Raw genomic sequence first — 18,569 nt, 5'->3', positions numbered from 1 at the left:
AATAGATGTTTTTTAAAGCCAGAGTTTAGTGTCACTTTGAATCAAAATTCAACTTATGGACCTTAAATTGAAAGTATCAAAAAATGTCTATTCGCATATACTATATGTCCTACTTTAATCTTTTATAGATACAAATACTTATATGTTAAGATTACGTTTTCCCCATTAAATCATAGTAAATGCCACTTACCCAAGTGACTATAGCAAAAAAATAGCTGCATAAACTGTGCTTTCCTAAGCCAAACCATACACAGTTCAAACTCTGGCCCGTTTATCAGGGACTGGCTGAGATTGGAACCATGTATGGGCATCAGGGACTGGCTGAGATTGGAACCAAGTTGGTTGTTCGATCAGTGTGGGTATATCCAGCCTGTCAGATTTTTCTTTTTTTTTTTGTGTATTTTTTGTGCGTGTATTCGAGAGAGGAGCCGGACTGCAGGAGTTGGGAGTAGGCAGGCCTCCCCCAGAGGCAAACTGCCATTTTTCTCCATGCCCCGGGTGGCAATGGCGGGTGTGTGAGGGGGTCCTCCCACACAGCCCGCCCTACTTGCTTCGCTTTGAGGCCCAAGGGGGCAGAGGGACTCCCTATAAGGGAGTGAGAGGATTTGCCCGCTCAACCAGCCCCGTTAGTCCTTCGTCTCTCTTTTTTAGGGACTGCATGGTCAAAGTGTGTGCATGTTAACCCAATTTCGAGTGCGTGTAAGTGTGGTGGTTTTTGTGGGAGGGGGGTGGGCGTACTAAGCGCAGGCTTAGCTCGCATAGCACACTCACCGGGAGCCGGGCTGAGACCACCAAACTCAATTCACATGTAGCCGAGACCGGGATCCGAACCCCTAGCTGCAGAGGTGAATGGCTTGTCAGCGCAGTGCCAGTCGCGTTGAGCCACCACAGCTCCCTGTCAGATTTTTCATGCCATTTTTTTTATATCACTGTGTTCTCCTGGCCGAGTTGGTTCCCCCGCCCCCCTGCCGGGAGAATACAATAGCTCCACAAGAAGGATTGCCCCATCAACACTAAACATGTTGATGGGGGAATTGAGCGATTCTTCTTTCCTGCAACCTATGGTCAAATCATCTGTAGCTGACTTTAGTCACCTCTCCTTCCCAAAACTGTGATTAAAGTGTAAAGGCAAACTTTTTCTTTTTTTTTTTTGGATAGAGTGGAGAGGGATTAGAATGCTTGTCAGTTTTTATTGCTTTCTGTGCCCCCGTTAAGGAAATTCACCCTCTATTTTTGTCCCAGAAAATCCCAAATTTTAGGTTGCCCCTAGAAAAGTAATAGAGGTGAAATCTTCCAATGGAGACACTAGTTCCCAAGGAATTCCCTTTTGCAAGGATTTCCTCTGACTTCCTGTTTGGCTATGGGACAGGAAGTAAAGGGAAATCTCTGCAATGGGACACAGATGGTGAAAAAAAAATCTGACAGTGGTTATAACCCTTCTTTACTCTATCCAAAATATATAGAATTTTTTTTTCATATAGTTCTACTTTATAAGCTAATAGACTGAGAGAGTGCTGACCCTCCTTTTTTACAATTTGAGTGCTGCTGTGCAGGGGCTACAGGAAGCTAATATAAAGACAGCTTTCTGTATTTCCCTTTCTTTATTTTAAACAAGTATGTGCCTTTGTTCATGCAGGCAAAGCAACAAGTTAAAGTAGAAGTGACAGCTTTTTTTTTTCATTTTGGATAGAGTAGTGGTGGTTTAGAACCTCTGTTAGGGATTTTTGCCATCTGTATACCATTTTGGAGATTTCCCTTCACGTTCTGACCCATAGCCATAACAAGAGGGGAGAGGAAATCTATTCTTGTTCTGATTCTTGTTTTGAGTGGTCCCTATGAGATCGCGGGTGTCAGCAGATGAACATCCACTGACACCCGATCTCGCCCGGTTCTGCAATCCTCCGATTCTGCAGACGGAGGAAAACCCTATTTTTCCATCCGTCATTGGATCGGGTGAACACGGACAGACGGTCCGTGTTCATCCGATCCCCCCCATAGAGGAGAGCGGAGAAAAGAGAGGGCGGTCCCTGCACAGTGTGCGGGGACCGCCCTGTCATCCACCGGCTCAGTGGGGATCAGCGGAGCGATCCCCCCTGAGCAAGCAGAGGTTCACGGGGCGGATCAACACTGATCCGCCCCACGTGAAAGAGCCCTAAATTAAAATTATGAACCTTGCTACATTAGTCCCACTAAGGGTGGCCATTACCATAGGCGTGCACAGTAGGTGTGCCGGTTTGCTTGGGCACACCCTAATCATCCCATGTGGCACAGATTCCCCCTGCAGATATTTCATCAAAGCCCCCCCCCCCCCCCAACGGGGCTCCTAAAAAAAATAATAATAATAATATGAAAATAAAAAACTACTGACGCCAACCTCTGCCCTACTGACATGTCCACTGCCCTACTAGCACCGTCCATGTTGTAATACATTTTAAAATGTTTGTTACGTTTTATTTATAAGTGTGTGTGTGTGTGTATATATATATATATATATGTGTGTGTGTGTGTGTGTGTATATATATATATATCTCTATATATATATATATCTCTATATATATATATATCTCTATATATATATCTATATATATATATATATATCTATATATATATATATATATATATATATATATCTATATATATATATATATCTATATATATATATATATATATATATATATATATATATATATATATATATATATATATATATATATATATATATATATATATATATATATATATATATATATATATATATATATGTGTATGTGTGTGTGTGTGTGTGTGTGTGTGTGTGTGTGTGTATATATTTATATTACACATATATACACGCACGTGCTTGAGCTTTGGGGTGCACACCCTAATGCAATAGGCTGCCCACACTTATGGCCATTGCCAACTTTGCAAAAAAAAAAAATATCTCAGGACTTTGAAGATATTACATCAATATTTACAAAATGATTTTTGTATTCTATAAATGTTATGCAAATTCTGATGCTGCATAAAGAGATGCAGCAATAGTTGACACTGGCAACCATTTCCTTTGCTGGTTCTGCAGAATTTATCTCTGGCTTACCTGGAGCCATTCATATGTTCATATTCCCTTTTGATGTTAAGCCGCATTGGTGGGCTGATCCATTCTTGGTGTGGCACCAGGGGGTTAATCTTATGCGGCTGGCCATAGTCCGAGTTCCCCGACGCTGTCATTTCTGCCTTGGCTAGCTGTGAGGTTGCTCCATAGGCTGACTCAAATAGGGACTGGTCGTCACTCACCACAGACAGAGCTTCCTGTGGAAACAAAAGTATATAAAAATTAAATCTGTAAATCCCATAGAAGCTTTAAATAGGCATTTTCTGATTAATAAATCTGCAGTTTTCATTAAACTAATCCTTGGTGATCCTGCCAGGAAGGTCCTTTTTTTTAAGGCAGTTCCTGTTATAAAGTAACAGCACTCTCTCTCTATCTCCCAATTGCTCAACTACGTTGTCACCCTGGCACATGGACATCAAATGTAGACTACAAGTGGACATTTCAACACACATTATGCAGGCATGGTCAACTGTTCCATCAGGAAAGTCGCCCTGAGAAATGCCATGCAGCCATTGCTGGGGTGCATATATATACAGGAAATTATGGCACTGAGATATAACAAAGGATAAAAATCAAAAAAAGCATTGTTTTTTTTTATACACAGTACAAAGATCAAAATAAATGTCATTTAGTAAGAACACACATCTACTTTAAGAATGACCTAGATATAAACATTATTAAATTGCATTAAATGGATGTAATTCTCCAGAACAGTAGCACTTGATATATACATATTTTATCTGCTTTATTAATTGCTTGAGCAAAACAAAGAAGCATTCGCCATCACAACGGATTCCAGCTGTAAATAGTTTTTAGCATTAGCGCAGTTATGTGTGTGTTGCATAATATTCAGGAGAAATGTGTGGGATGGATTACATTGTAATATGTCAGTGTTTCCCTTGCCCTCGTATTACTCACAGTTAGTCACATTTACAGGCCCTTAATATTTACATCAACATTCATTACTGAGCTCAGGCAAGGAGGCATAGCATGAAAGGTGCGTCCTGCCGCATGGCAAATTATGCTGTATGATCCTTCGTGATGCAGTTCTAACATTGCACAAGATTAATGTTGGCGTGCAGAGTTGTTATGGGGATAGCCAATAACATTTCGGCATCTGGCTTTCTCTTCCCGCCTTCATTTGCGTGAAGCTGACACAAGGTCTTTTGTACGGATTCTGCCCAAAGGCTGTTTATGTGGCCCCTGGGAGCACCGGGCTTCAATGATGTTATACATTCCATCCACAAGCACAACCAGAACAAGTTGTGTTGGAGAGCTGCGCTGGCGTGTGATCACCGCCAGCACCAAAACCTCAGCTGCTTAGCAAATGCTGCTCTAAGCCCAGTCAGTGTTTACGCACTCCACCACCCTCGCTCAGACATGATCACACTTTCTAGTCTTATTCTTCCAGGCAAATGTACAGTGGTCTATTTATTAAGGTTCACAATGGTTAACCAATCAATGTTTTCACCCAAATTTTCAATTTTTGCAGCAGGATTATAAAAACTTATTTCACTCTTCACTGATTTGGTGGCCAAACACATTTAAATTTTCAACTTTTCAATTTATTTTCATACAGTTACCTGGTTAGATTTAAAAAAGACAGTGCATTTAGTTCAACCAAAAGAAAAAAAATAATAGAAAACTTCCATTTACACAATCCTATTCCCACTGTTGATCCAGAGGAAGGAAAAAAAACACTGTGTATGAAGCATGGTACAATTTGCTCCAGTAAGGAAAAAAAAATCCTTCCTGATCCCTAAGGAGGCGATTGGATATTCCCTGGTTTAACAATCCCTGTTGTTGTTATCTATTCAATGTCCAGGTATCTTTTGTGCATTTAGGCTGGGTTCACACTGGTACGACAAACACTCCGACGTTGGGAGCTCATGTCACATGATGTGTATAAATAAATGGTTCCCTATGAATGCCGTCTCAACTGGTCCGACACAAGTCGATCCAACTTTGAATAAGGTTTATGCACTACTTTGGTCCGACTTTGATCCTACTTCAGCCCATTGAATATCATCAAAGTCGGATCATCGTCTTAACTGCTCCGACTTTGGCATGCGATTTGTGCTCTCTAAGGGGAACCCCACGCCAAATAGAAAAATATAAAGAACGGCATAGGGTCCCCCCTCCAAAACCATACCAGACCCTTCGGTCTGGTATGGACTTTAAGGGGAACCCCACTCCAAAAAAAAAAAACGCATGGGGTCCCCCCAAAATTCATACCAGACACTTAGAGCAAACATCCCAGCAGGTCAGAAAAGGGGGTGGGGACGAGTATGCTGCCCCCCCTCCTGAACCGTACTAGGCCACATGCCCTCAACATGGTGGGGTGGGTGCTGCCCCCCACCCCAAAGCATCTAGTACCAGTGTTGAGGGCGACAAGGACCTCTTCCCGACAACCCTGGCTGGTGAGTTATTTTCACATTTCCACAGCTCTAACTGTAAAGTGTCTCTGTATGTGAAGGTTAAATCTCCTTTTGCTCCAGATCCAATCGAATGCCTTCAATAGGAATAGCCATCAATCTATAGTCAACAACCTTTACAGACGGAACCCTACTGCGCATGCGTGAAGTACCTAATGGCAAGGACTGATGGAAGTGGGGACAAGGTACCTGTCAAAAAAAGGTACCAGTTACCCCCACCCCCTCCCCCCCGAAAGGTGCTAAATGTAGCACTGGAGGTGGGGAGGAGGCAGATGAGCAGAAGTTCCACTTTTGGGTGCAACTCTGTTTAAAGTTACGATCATAACTGACAATCGTAAGTTATCAATCAAATCTGTTTTCCCCATGTAATCTCATGATCGGATCAATCAAAATATGGTAAATTTCATGAACAACGTATCTAGGTGCCAACAACTGATGATGTAAAATTATTGATAATATTCTAGTCAGTTTGATTGAATCTGAGTCTAAATCAATTAGGAGGGAAATTATGGCTGTTCTAATTATTAAGGATGCAATAGTATTGACTAATTTATACCTCAATGAGATAAAAAAAAAAAGTGTGTGTGTGTGTGGCCACCCTTATACCTTCCATTCTTTAATGCTAAACTCTAAGCACAAAAACTTTCGATGTGTGCACCAAATGCCTTTGCAAATCCAGATATTATCTTGTACAAGTAGCAGTGATATACAGTGTATACTGAACTGTACATAGCCTGAGCAGAGCTGTGGGAGGGAGCCAAGGGGTCCCACCCACAAAAGGCTGCCTGCAGAAAACTACAGAAGGGGGTGGAGAGAAGACCAGTCACCCTTTACAAGGAGGGAGAGCAGCTGTGATCGGTCTTTATCACTGGAAGTTCCTGCACAGAAGTAAAGTTTCACACAGGATTACTGCCAAGTTCAGCTTTTTTTTCTTTCTTGTATACTAGGGCCCCTGTCTTAAAGTTCCTGTAAACCTAAGTCATGGAATCTGAGCAAAGAACATATATCTGTAGTGTTTACTTATCACTATCCAAAGCTCTAAGTGTTGTTTCTCTCTGGTGCTTCGTTGTCTGTGCTCCTGACAGATAAAGCTTTTAACACTTTTCTGCCCTTTTGAAGGGGTGTAGGGAAGAGAAGACTGCAGTAAAACAAGTTAAACATATGTAGGAGGATTTGTTTGATCTGTGTATCTAAGGCTGTTCACTTCACTGTGTATATGTGAGGGTTTACAACCACTTTAAGCAAGATAACCCAATATTTCAAATGTACTCGTGCAGCCATGCTATACTCAACCTGATCTTTGATTTTTTTTTATTGTTTCTGCATTCATTGGGTTACCCAGAAGTTCAAGATTTTGTTTGCTTCTACTCGACAAGCCGAACAAGAAGAAACAAACAATACTAAAACGTGAGTTTTCAATATTTTATTATTTTCTGGCAAATCACAAGGAGGTTTATTGCCAGTGGCATTTGCTGGGAGAGGACAAAAATATTTGGGGTGATCTTGGAAGAGAGTTTTTGTCTCCAGGGCTACTGCCAGGAGCAGAGGTCTCTGTCCTTTATAGGCTTAGCCTGAAGAGGAGGCTGTACCTGTGACTGTATCTGCCATGTGGACTTTTGTTTCCCAGACCTGCTGTTGTGGAATGGGGTTGATTTACTAAAGGAAAATAGACAACGGAGATTTGCCAGGGAAGTTGCACTTGCGCTTACTGAAGGTTTTAAAGTTTTACTTCAAGAATACACCATCACGTGGAAGGAAATGGTGAGGGGCCAGGAGCACAGAAGATGGACCCAAGAAGAGGCGGAGGGGGGCTGCTCTGTGCAAATACACTGCACAGAGGAGGTAAGTATAACATGTTTGTTAATTTTATAGGACAAAAAACAAGCCTTTATGAACATTTTAATGCAGGAAATGCATTAAAGTGTTTCTAAAGGCATAAGTTGTTTTTTTTTTTTTTTTTTTACCTCAATGTGTTCAATTCGTTAAAGTGGATGTAAACCCTCCATACACCCAGTGAAGTGAACAGCCTTAGATGATACACAGAGATTAACTAAAGCTCCCTACATAGTTAGATTTTCTCTTCCTGGTTAACACAGGAGTGTGATGTCTGGGCATACAGCCAAGATAGGTAACATTGCTGATTGGAGGAAAGGCACACCCTCTCCTCATAGGCAGAGACTCTCAGAGCTCTTTTGTAATAGGAGCTGCTCTCTGCTACTCTATTTTAGCAACCTCCTTTGACAAAAGATTCAGGCTGCTTTTGTCTAAAAAGTAAATAAATATGTCAGGAGTTATCAGGCTGATAACCGAGGAACCGTTCAGAAGAGAGCTATAAAACATAGCTCATTGAAAAGAGATAACAAAGTACTGCAGATATAAGTGCCCAGCTCAAACTTCACAAATCAGGTTTACATCCAAATCAGGTTTACATCCACTTTAAGGTAAAAAAAACATTCTTAATGCAGCTCCCTCGTCCCCGTAATTTTAAAGAGGTTGTAAAGGTTTGTTTTTTATTTTCTAAATAGGTTCCTTTAAGCTAGTGCATTGTTGGTTCACTTACCTTTTTTCTTCGATTTCCCTTCCAAATGTTTTTTTTTCCTTTGTCTGAATTTCTCACTTCCTGTTTCTCCTCAGTAAACCTGCCCCTATCATTCAAGCCCTTCTGACTGGGGGTTAGTCAGCCAGAACAGCTTACTGAGGAGGAACAGAAGTGAGAAATTCAGACGGAGAAAACATAGAAAAAAAACATTTTAGAAGGGAAATGAAGGAAAGGGTAAGTGAACCAACAATGCACTAGCTTAAAGGAACCTATTTAGAAAATAAAAAACAAACTTTTGCAACCCCTTTAAGCCTATTAAAGTCGCGCTACACAAAAATATGCCCACAATCTTAAAAATACAAAATAAATAATTAATTAAACAACATAAAAGGTCCATAAATAAGTCCCTTAAATCAGTATTGCTTGTGCTATTAGGTGAATCGCTTCTCAAAAGGAAACCGTCTCCAGTGTTGAACATGATTATTGTTCTTCTACTATTGATCCACCATTCAGTGCAAAAACCACTACATGCCAAATGTGCACCCTTCACCAGATGTGCTCTCACCTGAGTTATATGACCATACAGTAAAGTATGGTTAAAACACGTATATGTCCCACCACTGAGGGATCAAAATGGTATTTCCAATTTCTTGGATAACTCAGATAATCCTGGAAACCTTCAGACAATGATGTTTCTCCTTGCTATGCCTCCATTCAGCTCTATATACATGAAAAGGAAATCACCATACATAGTGCTTTATCATTTAAAAACACGGTTTATTGCCATAAAAACCCAAATAAAGCATGCACATTATTTCGGTGCTTGCAGTGCACCAAACTGTAACAGCATATGTCATAAATCCAACAGGAAGTATCAAAATGGTACTCCAGGATAATATTTACTGCAGTGCCTTGTTCTCCTAGCATCATGACATCATCAAGCCCCTCCTCTGTTAGTAAACCCCTGCCTTTAGAACCACTTTCACCTCATTCAGTAAGCTGTGGGGAAATTCCTTTGTAAAGTACAACTTTTATTGCAAATTGGAGCAAACAGTATTTATATTAGAGATCAGAGATCTGTATTACTGCTATGTAAATTACATCAATTTGCAAAAAAGCCAACCAGAATTGTCTGTCCCAAAATGCAGCTAATATATAAAAAAAAAAGTTACACATGATTTTGCAGGTAAAAAAAAAATAGCATTTATTATTTTTTACACAATAGCCTTCAAAGCATTGCACACATGATCAGTGGATCATGGATGCAATGCCAGGCTGCTGCAGACACTCGGTACAACTGTCTACCTATACCTCATGTATGGGCAGATAGTTAAAGAGGAGCTCCAGGCTCTCATCCCCCCAAAAAATTAAGTCAGCAGCTACAAATTCTGTCACTGCTGACTTTTAATATTAGGGCACTTACCTGTCAAGGCATCCAGCAGTGATAATTCAATCAACTATTGGGTGCTGGCGCCACCATCTTGACTAAGTGAAACCATTTTTTTTTCTACTGCTCATGCGCGAGGCACACAGCGCTTTGTGAATGGGCAACGGTCTTCTGGTTTCTGGGACCTTTGAAGAGTCCCAGAAGGCTGCGGGGGAAAGGGGGGGGGAGAGAAAATTCAGTCTCAGCCTGAAGTGGGAGCAGGTACCTGTCAATAGCAGGTACCTTCTCCCCCCGAAAGGTACAAAACATGGCAGTGGAAGGGGGGAGGCAGACACGTGGAGCTTCCCCTTTTGGGTGGAGATCTGCTTTAAGCTAGTGTCTATGGCTCCTGCTGCTGTCAGTCAAAAGTCTGTCACCGGGGAGCAGGGGTGTGGCTTACCAGTGCTAAGTGTGTCTATGGCAGTGGTTCTCAACCTTACTAGTGCCGTGACCCCTTGATAAAATTTCCCAAGTTGTGGGGACCCCTAACGGTAAAATTATTTTCGTAGCGTGGCGCTCCCTGAGTCCCCTCCATTTGTACAGTATTAAAACCTCATATGGTACGTTTTAGGATGTACCACTCTTTCTCTTTTCTTTCCCTTGTATCTCTCTCTATCCTAATTTCTTATTTTTTTCACCCATCCCTTTTTTTTTCCCTTTTTTCTTTTTTCCTCACCCTTTTTTTCCCCTCCCTTCCATGTATTCTCTATTTGTATTCCTTCTTTTACTCCTTGGTGGAGGGGGAATGGGATCAGTGGCAATGCTGGCGGGGAGTTCTGTTCAGCCAACTTAGATGCTCTTGATCAAAGTCACCTGCTGATCTGAGAACTGTAGTGGGGATTTTTAATGGCAACTATAATCACAGGTAGCATTACTCACTGTGTCTTTGACTTTGTGGTGTCTCGTAGCAGTGACACCTATGTTGAAATCAGGTCTCCTCCAGCCCCTTCCACCTCACATTCTTCACCAGCCAACTTACCTATAGTCTCTGCCCCCCAGCCATGCCGTGAACTGAATGTGCGGCTGTGAAGAGGCTGAGTGGGTGGCCATGGGCTCCAGGAAGAGCCCAGCTGGGCAGCCACAAAACAGTTGGGAACAGCCCAGGATTCGGTGACCCCTGGCAAATGATCATTTGACCCCTGAGGGGGTCCCGACTCCCAGGTTGAGAACCACTGGTCTATGGAAACACAACCCGGCTCGGAAGCACACGTGCAGGGTGCCCCCTTAGCACCAGACTTGCTGAGGGAGCACCTGGAGGAAGATGGAGTCAACACTGGTGGGGGACTGCCAAAAAGGAGGTAAGAGACTGCTCTGCAATATAACTTTTTTAAAGAAAAATATTTACCTTTAGTATCACTTTAAAGCTATTTCATAATTGCCTCTTACCTATGTCAGGTTGGCCCTTTCTGCTGATAGGACAGAGAGATGTTATATTCTTTATAGAGAATTTGCATAACACACAGGACAAAGGTTTGATTGCTAATATGCTTAAAGGGAAAAACTCTGCATTGTTCTTACCAGGGATTTATAGTGTGTGAAGGGAAATGGACTTTATATCCCCAGCCATCCTATTAAAAGCATGACATCATAGTCCTGCATGTCACTCTGTGATCCCTCTGTTATCACACATGTACAGCTGTCTCTGGAACTGTGATACCTATTTAAATGTCACAACCAGATGTGTTACATTCTTACGTATATATGATAAGGAAAGATACAAGCAGCATTGAAAGACTATAGATAAAACACATTGCTGCGTTCTACATAAAACATTGGCAGTACTCGTACAACTTTCTATTTCAGTACTACATGTCATGTAGATAATATGACACAAAAACCTTTTCGTAGTTATCCAGACCTATATTCATGTTAGGAAACCATTAAAGGAGAACTGACATTTTTTTTTTTTTTTTTTTTTTTTTTTTTTTTGTGCCTTTGCCATGCGATCCTACCAATAACACATTTCCTCTTCTAAGTTGACAACACTCACTGTGCCGTATGTTTGGAGTAGCAGTGTTGTCACCCTAGGACAAAACCACAGACCCCCACCACATCTCCTTAACATTGGGGGGAGGTGTTATGTAGTTAACAGCTGGGAACAATTTAACTGGTAAGAGTGCAGCAGAGGGCACAGGAAGTTATCGGCTTACCAGATTTTTGTCAAGATCCACCGTAATTTTTTGCACTTATCCAACAGATATAATAAAAAACCTTCAGTGGTATAATTAAAAGGCCAAAAGGAAGCAAATAAGAAAGCTTTATTGCTAGGGTTTACATGCACTTGAAGTTGGAGTTCTGCCTTAATGCTGGTTTTCGCAGTGAAAGCAAACTCCTGCCTAGAACCTAGGTAATTAGTGATTTTAGTTTTAGTGTGTAGAAGCCTGTACAGTACACATGTTCTTGACTGTGGGAAGGCTGAAGTTCATCTTTAAAGCCCATTACACCCTTAAAGAATGTTTAAAAAGTTCATTACACCCTTATAACCGCCAAAAAAACATATTAATTTCTTATTGCCTCTGATGATTTTGACTAAAATGATGAAATGTAACAATTGTCCCAATTTTTGCTGAAATTTCTGGGAATGCAATCTCTAAATTGTGTTTCTCCTTAGGCCCCTTTCACACGGGTGCCTCTACTAAGTGAAATACGCTTGCTCAGCGGAATATCTCTCCGCAGATCCCCGCTGAGCAGGCGGATGACAGGTCCGTGTCCGCTCCGCTATGCAGAGCAGACAAGGACGCAGTCCCACTCTCCTCTATAAGACAAGCAGATGGAAATGGACTGCCTGTCTGTCTCTATCCAATGCCATCTGATCCGATCCGCCAGGCGGATGGCTAATAGGACCACCATCTGTCTGTTTTTGGCAGACAGGATCGGATCGGATGACAGCAGGTGTCAACAGACATGTGTCCGCTGACATCCATAGCTCCATAGAAGAGACTGGAGGGTCCAATCGGGAGCATTTGAATAACTGACAGGCGGACCTGATCAGAATGCCCGTGTGATAGGGGCTTTAGTTCTGGACCCGTGACCTAGAATAATCACAATGGTAACAACTTCTGAATAGGAATACTTGTTTCGGGTCAGAGGCCAGAAACCAGCAAGTAGCATTTCCAGAAGGGCCAACAATAGCACCACATTCCACAAATCTAACATAACAAGTTAAAAAAAAAATCATCATCTCCTAAACACTTGTCTTCTGGATGTAACTGTTACTGAGGCAATTTGCCCTTGTGCAGATGTTGTGTTGGGTGAAAAAAACAGGAAGTTGGGCTGGTATTTATAGAAGGAAAAAAAAAAACTTGTTTCTGAAGCATAGATGGTGTAGATAGTTATTTTGATGCTGAAACCACAAACTTGCATCTAGAAACGGCAAGGCTATCTGAGGCAGCGGCTGCCTGGGGTGTCTTATAGCCACCAGACAGTCCTCCTGGCAGTGTCAAAATGTTGCTGTCCGTGAGAAAGACCTTTACTGTCCTACAATGTACATGAGGATACGCCCAGTCTGCAATCACCCTGCCCTGCTTCTTAAAGTCTACCTAAAGTGAAAAGTTAATTTTTTAGGTTTTGAATGGAGTTTTGAATGAAGTGGTGATGGGTGTGTTTTTTTTTTCTAAGGGATGTGGCAAAATTGAGAGTGTCGCAAGTATAATGTAAAACTTTTGTTTCGTGCAACAGAGGGTCACAACATTTTTCAGGGATCCAATACTTCCCCTTCATCATGCTGCCTGACCAGCAACCCAAATAACCATCATCCTATCCTTTATTTACAAAAACAATATCCGAAAAATCAAGACTTGGTGGTACCACAATCACCAAATACTACTGTTAAATAAAAGCATTTAACAACAATTAATTAAAAGCAATAAAACACAGTATCTTGTACTAAAACCTGATTCTTAGTACAATCATAATAAGTCTACTCCCTTGCTGATGGCCCATTAAGATCATGCATCTCATCCAATCAAATAAATATACCGTATTTATCGGCATATAACACTCACAGGCATATAACACACACCCTAACTTTAATTGGGAAGTTTCAGGAAAAAAACATTCCACAGCCCCCCTGCGTATAACACACAGGCACAGTTTACCCTCTATTTTCAGGGTAAAAAAGTGAGTGTTATACGCCAATAAATACAGTAATTTGTCAAACATTAATAGACACCACTTTTGTTACATTATTGATGGGAGGCGCTAGTTATTTAAAAGCATTTTCATAGATTGAAATCCAGTTTACCAGGAGATATTAAGAGGTAATAAGGTTTTTGTGCAAAATGTCATGTTTTATTGATTTTTAATGACTTGCTTTTTTTTTTTTTAACTATTTGGTGAATGCGGTGTCATTCAAGTCCAGATTTTTAGGATTTTGTCTTTCTGTAATATATCTACGGGATGTCAATACCTGTGAATTAATGAAGTTTAAAACCCACATGTTATGATTATATCCTTTTATTTTATAATCTATTATCCAGTATTCTTCCTATTTATTATCTGTGTCTAAACCCTGATGTACTCTCTACAGTCTGTCTTTTTTTTATTTTTTATGACCAATTGTCGTGTGGTTCTCTCGCTCTGTCCACATTCCTTAGCTAGTCCAGGGACCTCTAAGAATACCAAAGCTGACAGTAAGCCGACTCCAAAATTTGGATCTAAAGGTTTATTGTGTTTTGTGTCTTGTGTTCTATTTGGCTTGTTGACCATTGTCATCATGACTGAAAGTGATGATGGAAAATCCAAAATTTGGAGTTGTAATTGGAACAGAAAACAAGGAAATGTTCATGCCTCATTCACCCAGAAGTACTTGAGTGTACAGCGGTGTGAGAGCTGTGTTGTGCCTGTATGGGATGTACAGGTGTTCCATACTTCCACGTGCAGGCAGAGCCATTCATGTCAACAGGGACCCACGGACGCAGCCACTGCTCCCAATGTGACATCCGTGCGGGAGCGTGTCCCCAAATGTACACAATCAGTTTTCATGAATATCAAATTAGGAGCAGCAGGTGTGTCAGTGCAGCCACTGCATTCATACAGGACAAATAAGACCCTCACATGGGTATGCCTGTGTGGACAAGCCCTAAGAAGGAATTTTCCTCAGTTTGCAGAGATATCTAACTTCCTGTTGTGTCTATTGCACAGGAAGTGAAGTGAACTCTCCCTAATGGGACACTAATAAAAATAAAAAAATCTAAAAATCTTGCTCTTTCCAAAACAAACAAAAATAAGTCTTAGTTTGGATATACTTTTAACATCTGCTGAGATAAAATATCAGCCACACAGGCACTGCATTGTTTTCAGTGAGCTGGGGCTACTTAATATACTGTATATTCCATGTACATTCTGCAAGAGTGTAAGCAATAGTTCTGCATTGCATATAAAGATGGCAGAGGGGCCACCCTAAAGTTGGGGTAGAGGAGAGCGTCTGAGCCTGCTGGAACAAGGAGTAAGGTTTTACATCTTATTCTTCATCCAATAGATTTAACAAGCATTTAACCCTTGTAGTGTGGGGAAGGCAGACTTATAAGGCAGTAGTTCTGGAGTTGTTTAAGCTCTGGAGGGTCCCCACTGGTTAAACTTGGTACGTTTTGTTCAGACTTCTTGCCCAGGATCTTAGTATTGGACCATCACTAGCAATAAGCCGGTCTTTCCCAGAGATGGCACTGCAGGTTACTGGCATTGCTACGGTTTGCATGCTTTGGATCTAGTTTTATTGCTAAGATAAATCATGACAAACCCAAACACCAGCAGTCAGGTTCATGAAGGCATCTCACAGACCAAACTGTCTAGCAAGCCAAGATCCGTTTTCTTGGCCTGTGACATCATCCTGGGAGCAGTCTAGCATAAACCCAGCCTTGCCTGAGCAAGTATTTTAGCCTATGTGGATTCAATGGCCCCTCCTCGTCTATAGTAAGTGTAGATCTTTAAGGAGGGGTTATCCTTTATGTATAGCTTCATTTTTCCTGAGTACAGCAATGAAATACATGAACACAGGAAGCCAAAAGACCACACACTGCCTGGGCCCTATATAGGAGACGTACACTTAAATAAATACGTATTGGGTCTGTACTCCAGTTTCACATTCAAACCCAGCAAGTGTTATTTTGTAAATAAACACACATGTTTTGCATGGAAAATGTATAATATCAGCACAGCTACGGAGTATACATTCTCTCTGTATTTCTTCATTTAGGTGTGCAGCCAGGAACATGCAAGGCTGAGATTAAACTAGATTTATTCACATCAACATCTATAGGATCTCCCCAAGTAAACACAAGATTGCAAACTAGCCTTCGGAAAAGCAAATATTCAATAAAATAAAATGTTTATATTTTTTAGAATACAGAATTTTGTGGTGATTTAAAAATGTAATGAATTGGGGTGAAGTATAAAACAAATCAGTTTTTATTTTTAAAATACGGGGCCTAACTAATTGCAAAATCATTGCTTTTCATTTTGCTGAACTTTGCTATTTTTTGATTTATTTTCCATTTATAAAAGTTCCAAAAGCAGAGTTTTTAAAGTAAAGAGAAAAAGGGCAGGATCAACACAAATCCTTTTCAAACCTTTTCCATGAAAAATAAGGAATTTCGTCTGGTTTGGGTTGGTGGAAACTCTTTTTGTAAACTTTCTAACAAAAAAGAAAGAAAAGATTTTTCTGTTTTTTTTTCTGTTTTTTTTTACCTTGGGTAAATTAAAGTGGGAAAGAACAGAATGATTGCCCCGGGTAGCTTCCTAAGCAGATATAAACAAATTAATTAAAAATCATCTAAATCTGACATTTATACATTGGTCCACAGTATCATTCACTAATACAGAAAAAGTTATTCTATTGTTTTGATAGGGTTAATTGAATAGAGACAACATTTCTTACATACTTTTCCCCTGGCATTTGATGATGGTGATTGATAAGTCCATTTACGTAACAATGTTAGACTCTTTGCTAAAATAAGCTTGTTATTTAGAGAGCTCAATAGTTTAAGCAAATATAAGCCAGCAGGTGACTGATCATCGATTCCTTCACTTTCCTCCCTTGTGCTATTTTCAGTTGGCTCTGAAGTATCAATCAGGAACGGAAAGGAAAACGGCATCTGTCTTTTTGGAAAACCTAACCTGTATCATAGATAAAGACCCTTCCTTTAAAAATATATATATAAATATGTAAAAGTTTCTCAAATTATGTATATGTTAAGATAGACTACAAATGCTAAAAGGTTCTGGGAATCGCAGGGATCAAAATGCTCTAGTGGTCAAAGCAGAACTCCATCTAAAAAGGGAAGTTCCGCTGATCCTCTCCCTGCCCCCTCTTCTACTTCTAGCAAGTTTCTCTATTTTCAGGGAGCAGGTACCTATTTCTGGCAAGTACGCGTTCCCAGTTCTCCCCAACCTGCAAACTTTTGAGACACATGACAGGTCCCATGAGGCTGCAAAACCATTCATGGTACCAATCTGTCAAGCAAAGATTTTCTCTTACTCTCACTTAAGCTACCACTTGATTTTAAGCCCTGATGAAGGGGGAGTTATTTGGCCCCAAAACACGTTGGCTGCTTTGTGTTATCCTGCTGTGAACTACTATTATTTTTAAAAGATTTTGGATTTCTGCACTTTTGTTTGGTGCTCTCATTAGACTGTATATATATGAACAATAAAAAACATTGTCAGAAGATCTAATCCCTCACCACTCTACTAAAAAAAAAAGTGTGTGCCCCCTTAGGGCAGATTTGCCCTCCCTTCCTGTCCTGACAGGACATGAGCAGATAATTCCATAATAAGGACACAGACAAACAAAAACCTGAATTAAAAACTTCCATTCCATTCTCTACTTTTTAGTATTGGATAGGTCAAGAAAAATTAGATCTTCTATAAGCTTGTTGTTATCTGTGACCCCACGAGGAAGAGTTTCTCATTTTGTCCAGGTGACACAAAGATAAGATATGAGGGGAGTGAGTGTCTCTAAGATGATGAGACCCCCAACAGTAATAATATGTAGATATTCAATTATGCACTATCCTCTTGTATACCCCTGTTGCCCAACCTGAAGCAGGAAGGTGGTATGTGGACCTTTTGGCACTTAAATTGGCCTTATGTGAATGAAAAAGAATGAACAGATTCCCTTCCCCCCATCCAAGCAAGTTAATTGGCTGGAGAAATTCCCTCCACCAGGACATTGTATTCTGATAGAAGAACTCTACGCTGTCAGAATAAACTGATCAGCGTAAAGTTTATCAACATTTCCCTTTTTACAGCAGTTGATCTAACAATTCACTTCTGTCAAAAGGAACGACTGTGCATGTATCTAAATTTTCCCAGTTTCTGCCGAATTTCGATCTATTGATGGCCAGCCTAATTTTGTCACCCTTGGGGTCCCCGTGGACACTGTTCTCTGTTTTGGTGATTACTCGAGACATAAGAGCATGGTTTATTTCTTTATCTTTATATTTTTATTCTTGTTTCCCCTCTGATCTTGTATAATGGATCTTGCTGAGAGAAATATTAAAGGATAGATTCAGCTTTAAAAAATGAAAAAATCCAAATTTTTTTGCGGGTAAGAAAATGTGTGTGTTACAATATTTTATTTATTTTTTTGAGCTTGGAAAACAATACACCAGTGATCAGCAGATCGCTGATGCCATGTATGTCTCCTACAGACTGTCAGTGTAAGCCGCTGCCCGTACACTGTATGAGCAGGGCAGGCAGTTTTCCACTGACAGGAAGAATCAATGAACTACCATAGCGCATTGAGAACTACAAGCCACCAAAGCTGCCGCTCGTGGTAATTTATTCATTTACAGAACACTTGTGAATGAACAACGTGGCTGAGTGGGTGTTTTCTTTTAGATTGTGGTGGAAATCGGGGGGGGGGGGGGGGGGGGGGGGGGGGGGGGGAGATACCCAACTTGATACCAAACTTGATACCAAAATGGGGACTCAAGCAATAATAGGCTCAACAAAAGTGTTAGGGCAACGGAACAAAGTGCCTATTGGTCAGGATCTGCTAGGGGTGCCCACAGCTTGTCCATAGAGGTGATTGGGTAAAAAGCCAAAATATCAGCCCATTTGTTGTTCAAAAAAGCATGT

General features: G+C 40.7%; 1 protein-coding gene across 2 annotated transcripts in view; it reads right to left on the bottom strand.

The window, feature by feature from the left end:
* FLI1 (Fli-1 proto-oncogene, ETS transcription factor) overlaps window positions 1-18,569 on the bottom strand; it is a 92,988-nt gene that overhangs the window by 55,159 nt on the left and 19,260 nt on the right. For both annotated transcript variants that reach the window (XM_040326204.1, XM_040326205.1), the window contains exon 2: window positions 3,077-3,288. In XM_040326204.1, coding sequence (XP_040182138.1) covers window positions 3,077-3,288 — 212 coding nt within the window. The remainder of the gene's footprint in view (window positions 1-3,076; window positions 3,289-18,569) is intronic.

Source organism: Rana temporaria, chromosome 10 (assembly GCF_905171775.1).
Source record: "Rana temporaria chromosome 10, aRanTem1.1, whole genome shotgun sequence".
Lineage (NCBI taxonomy): Eukaryota > Metazoa > Chordata > Amphibia > Anura > Ranidae > Rana > Rana temporaria.
This window is presented reverse-complemented; position numbering and strand designations above follow the sequence as displayed.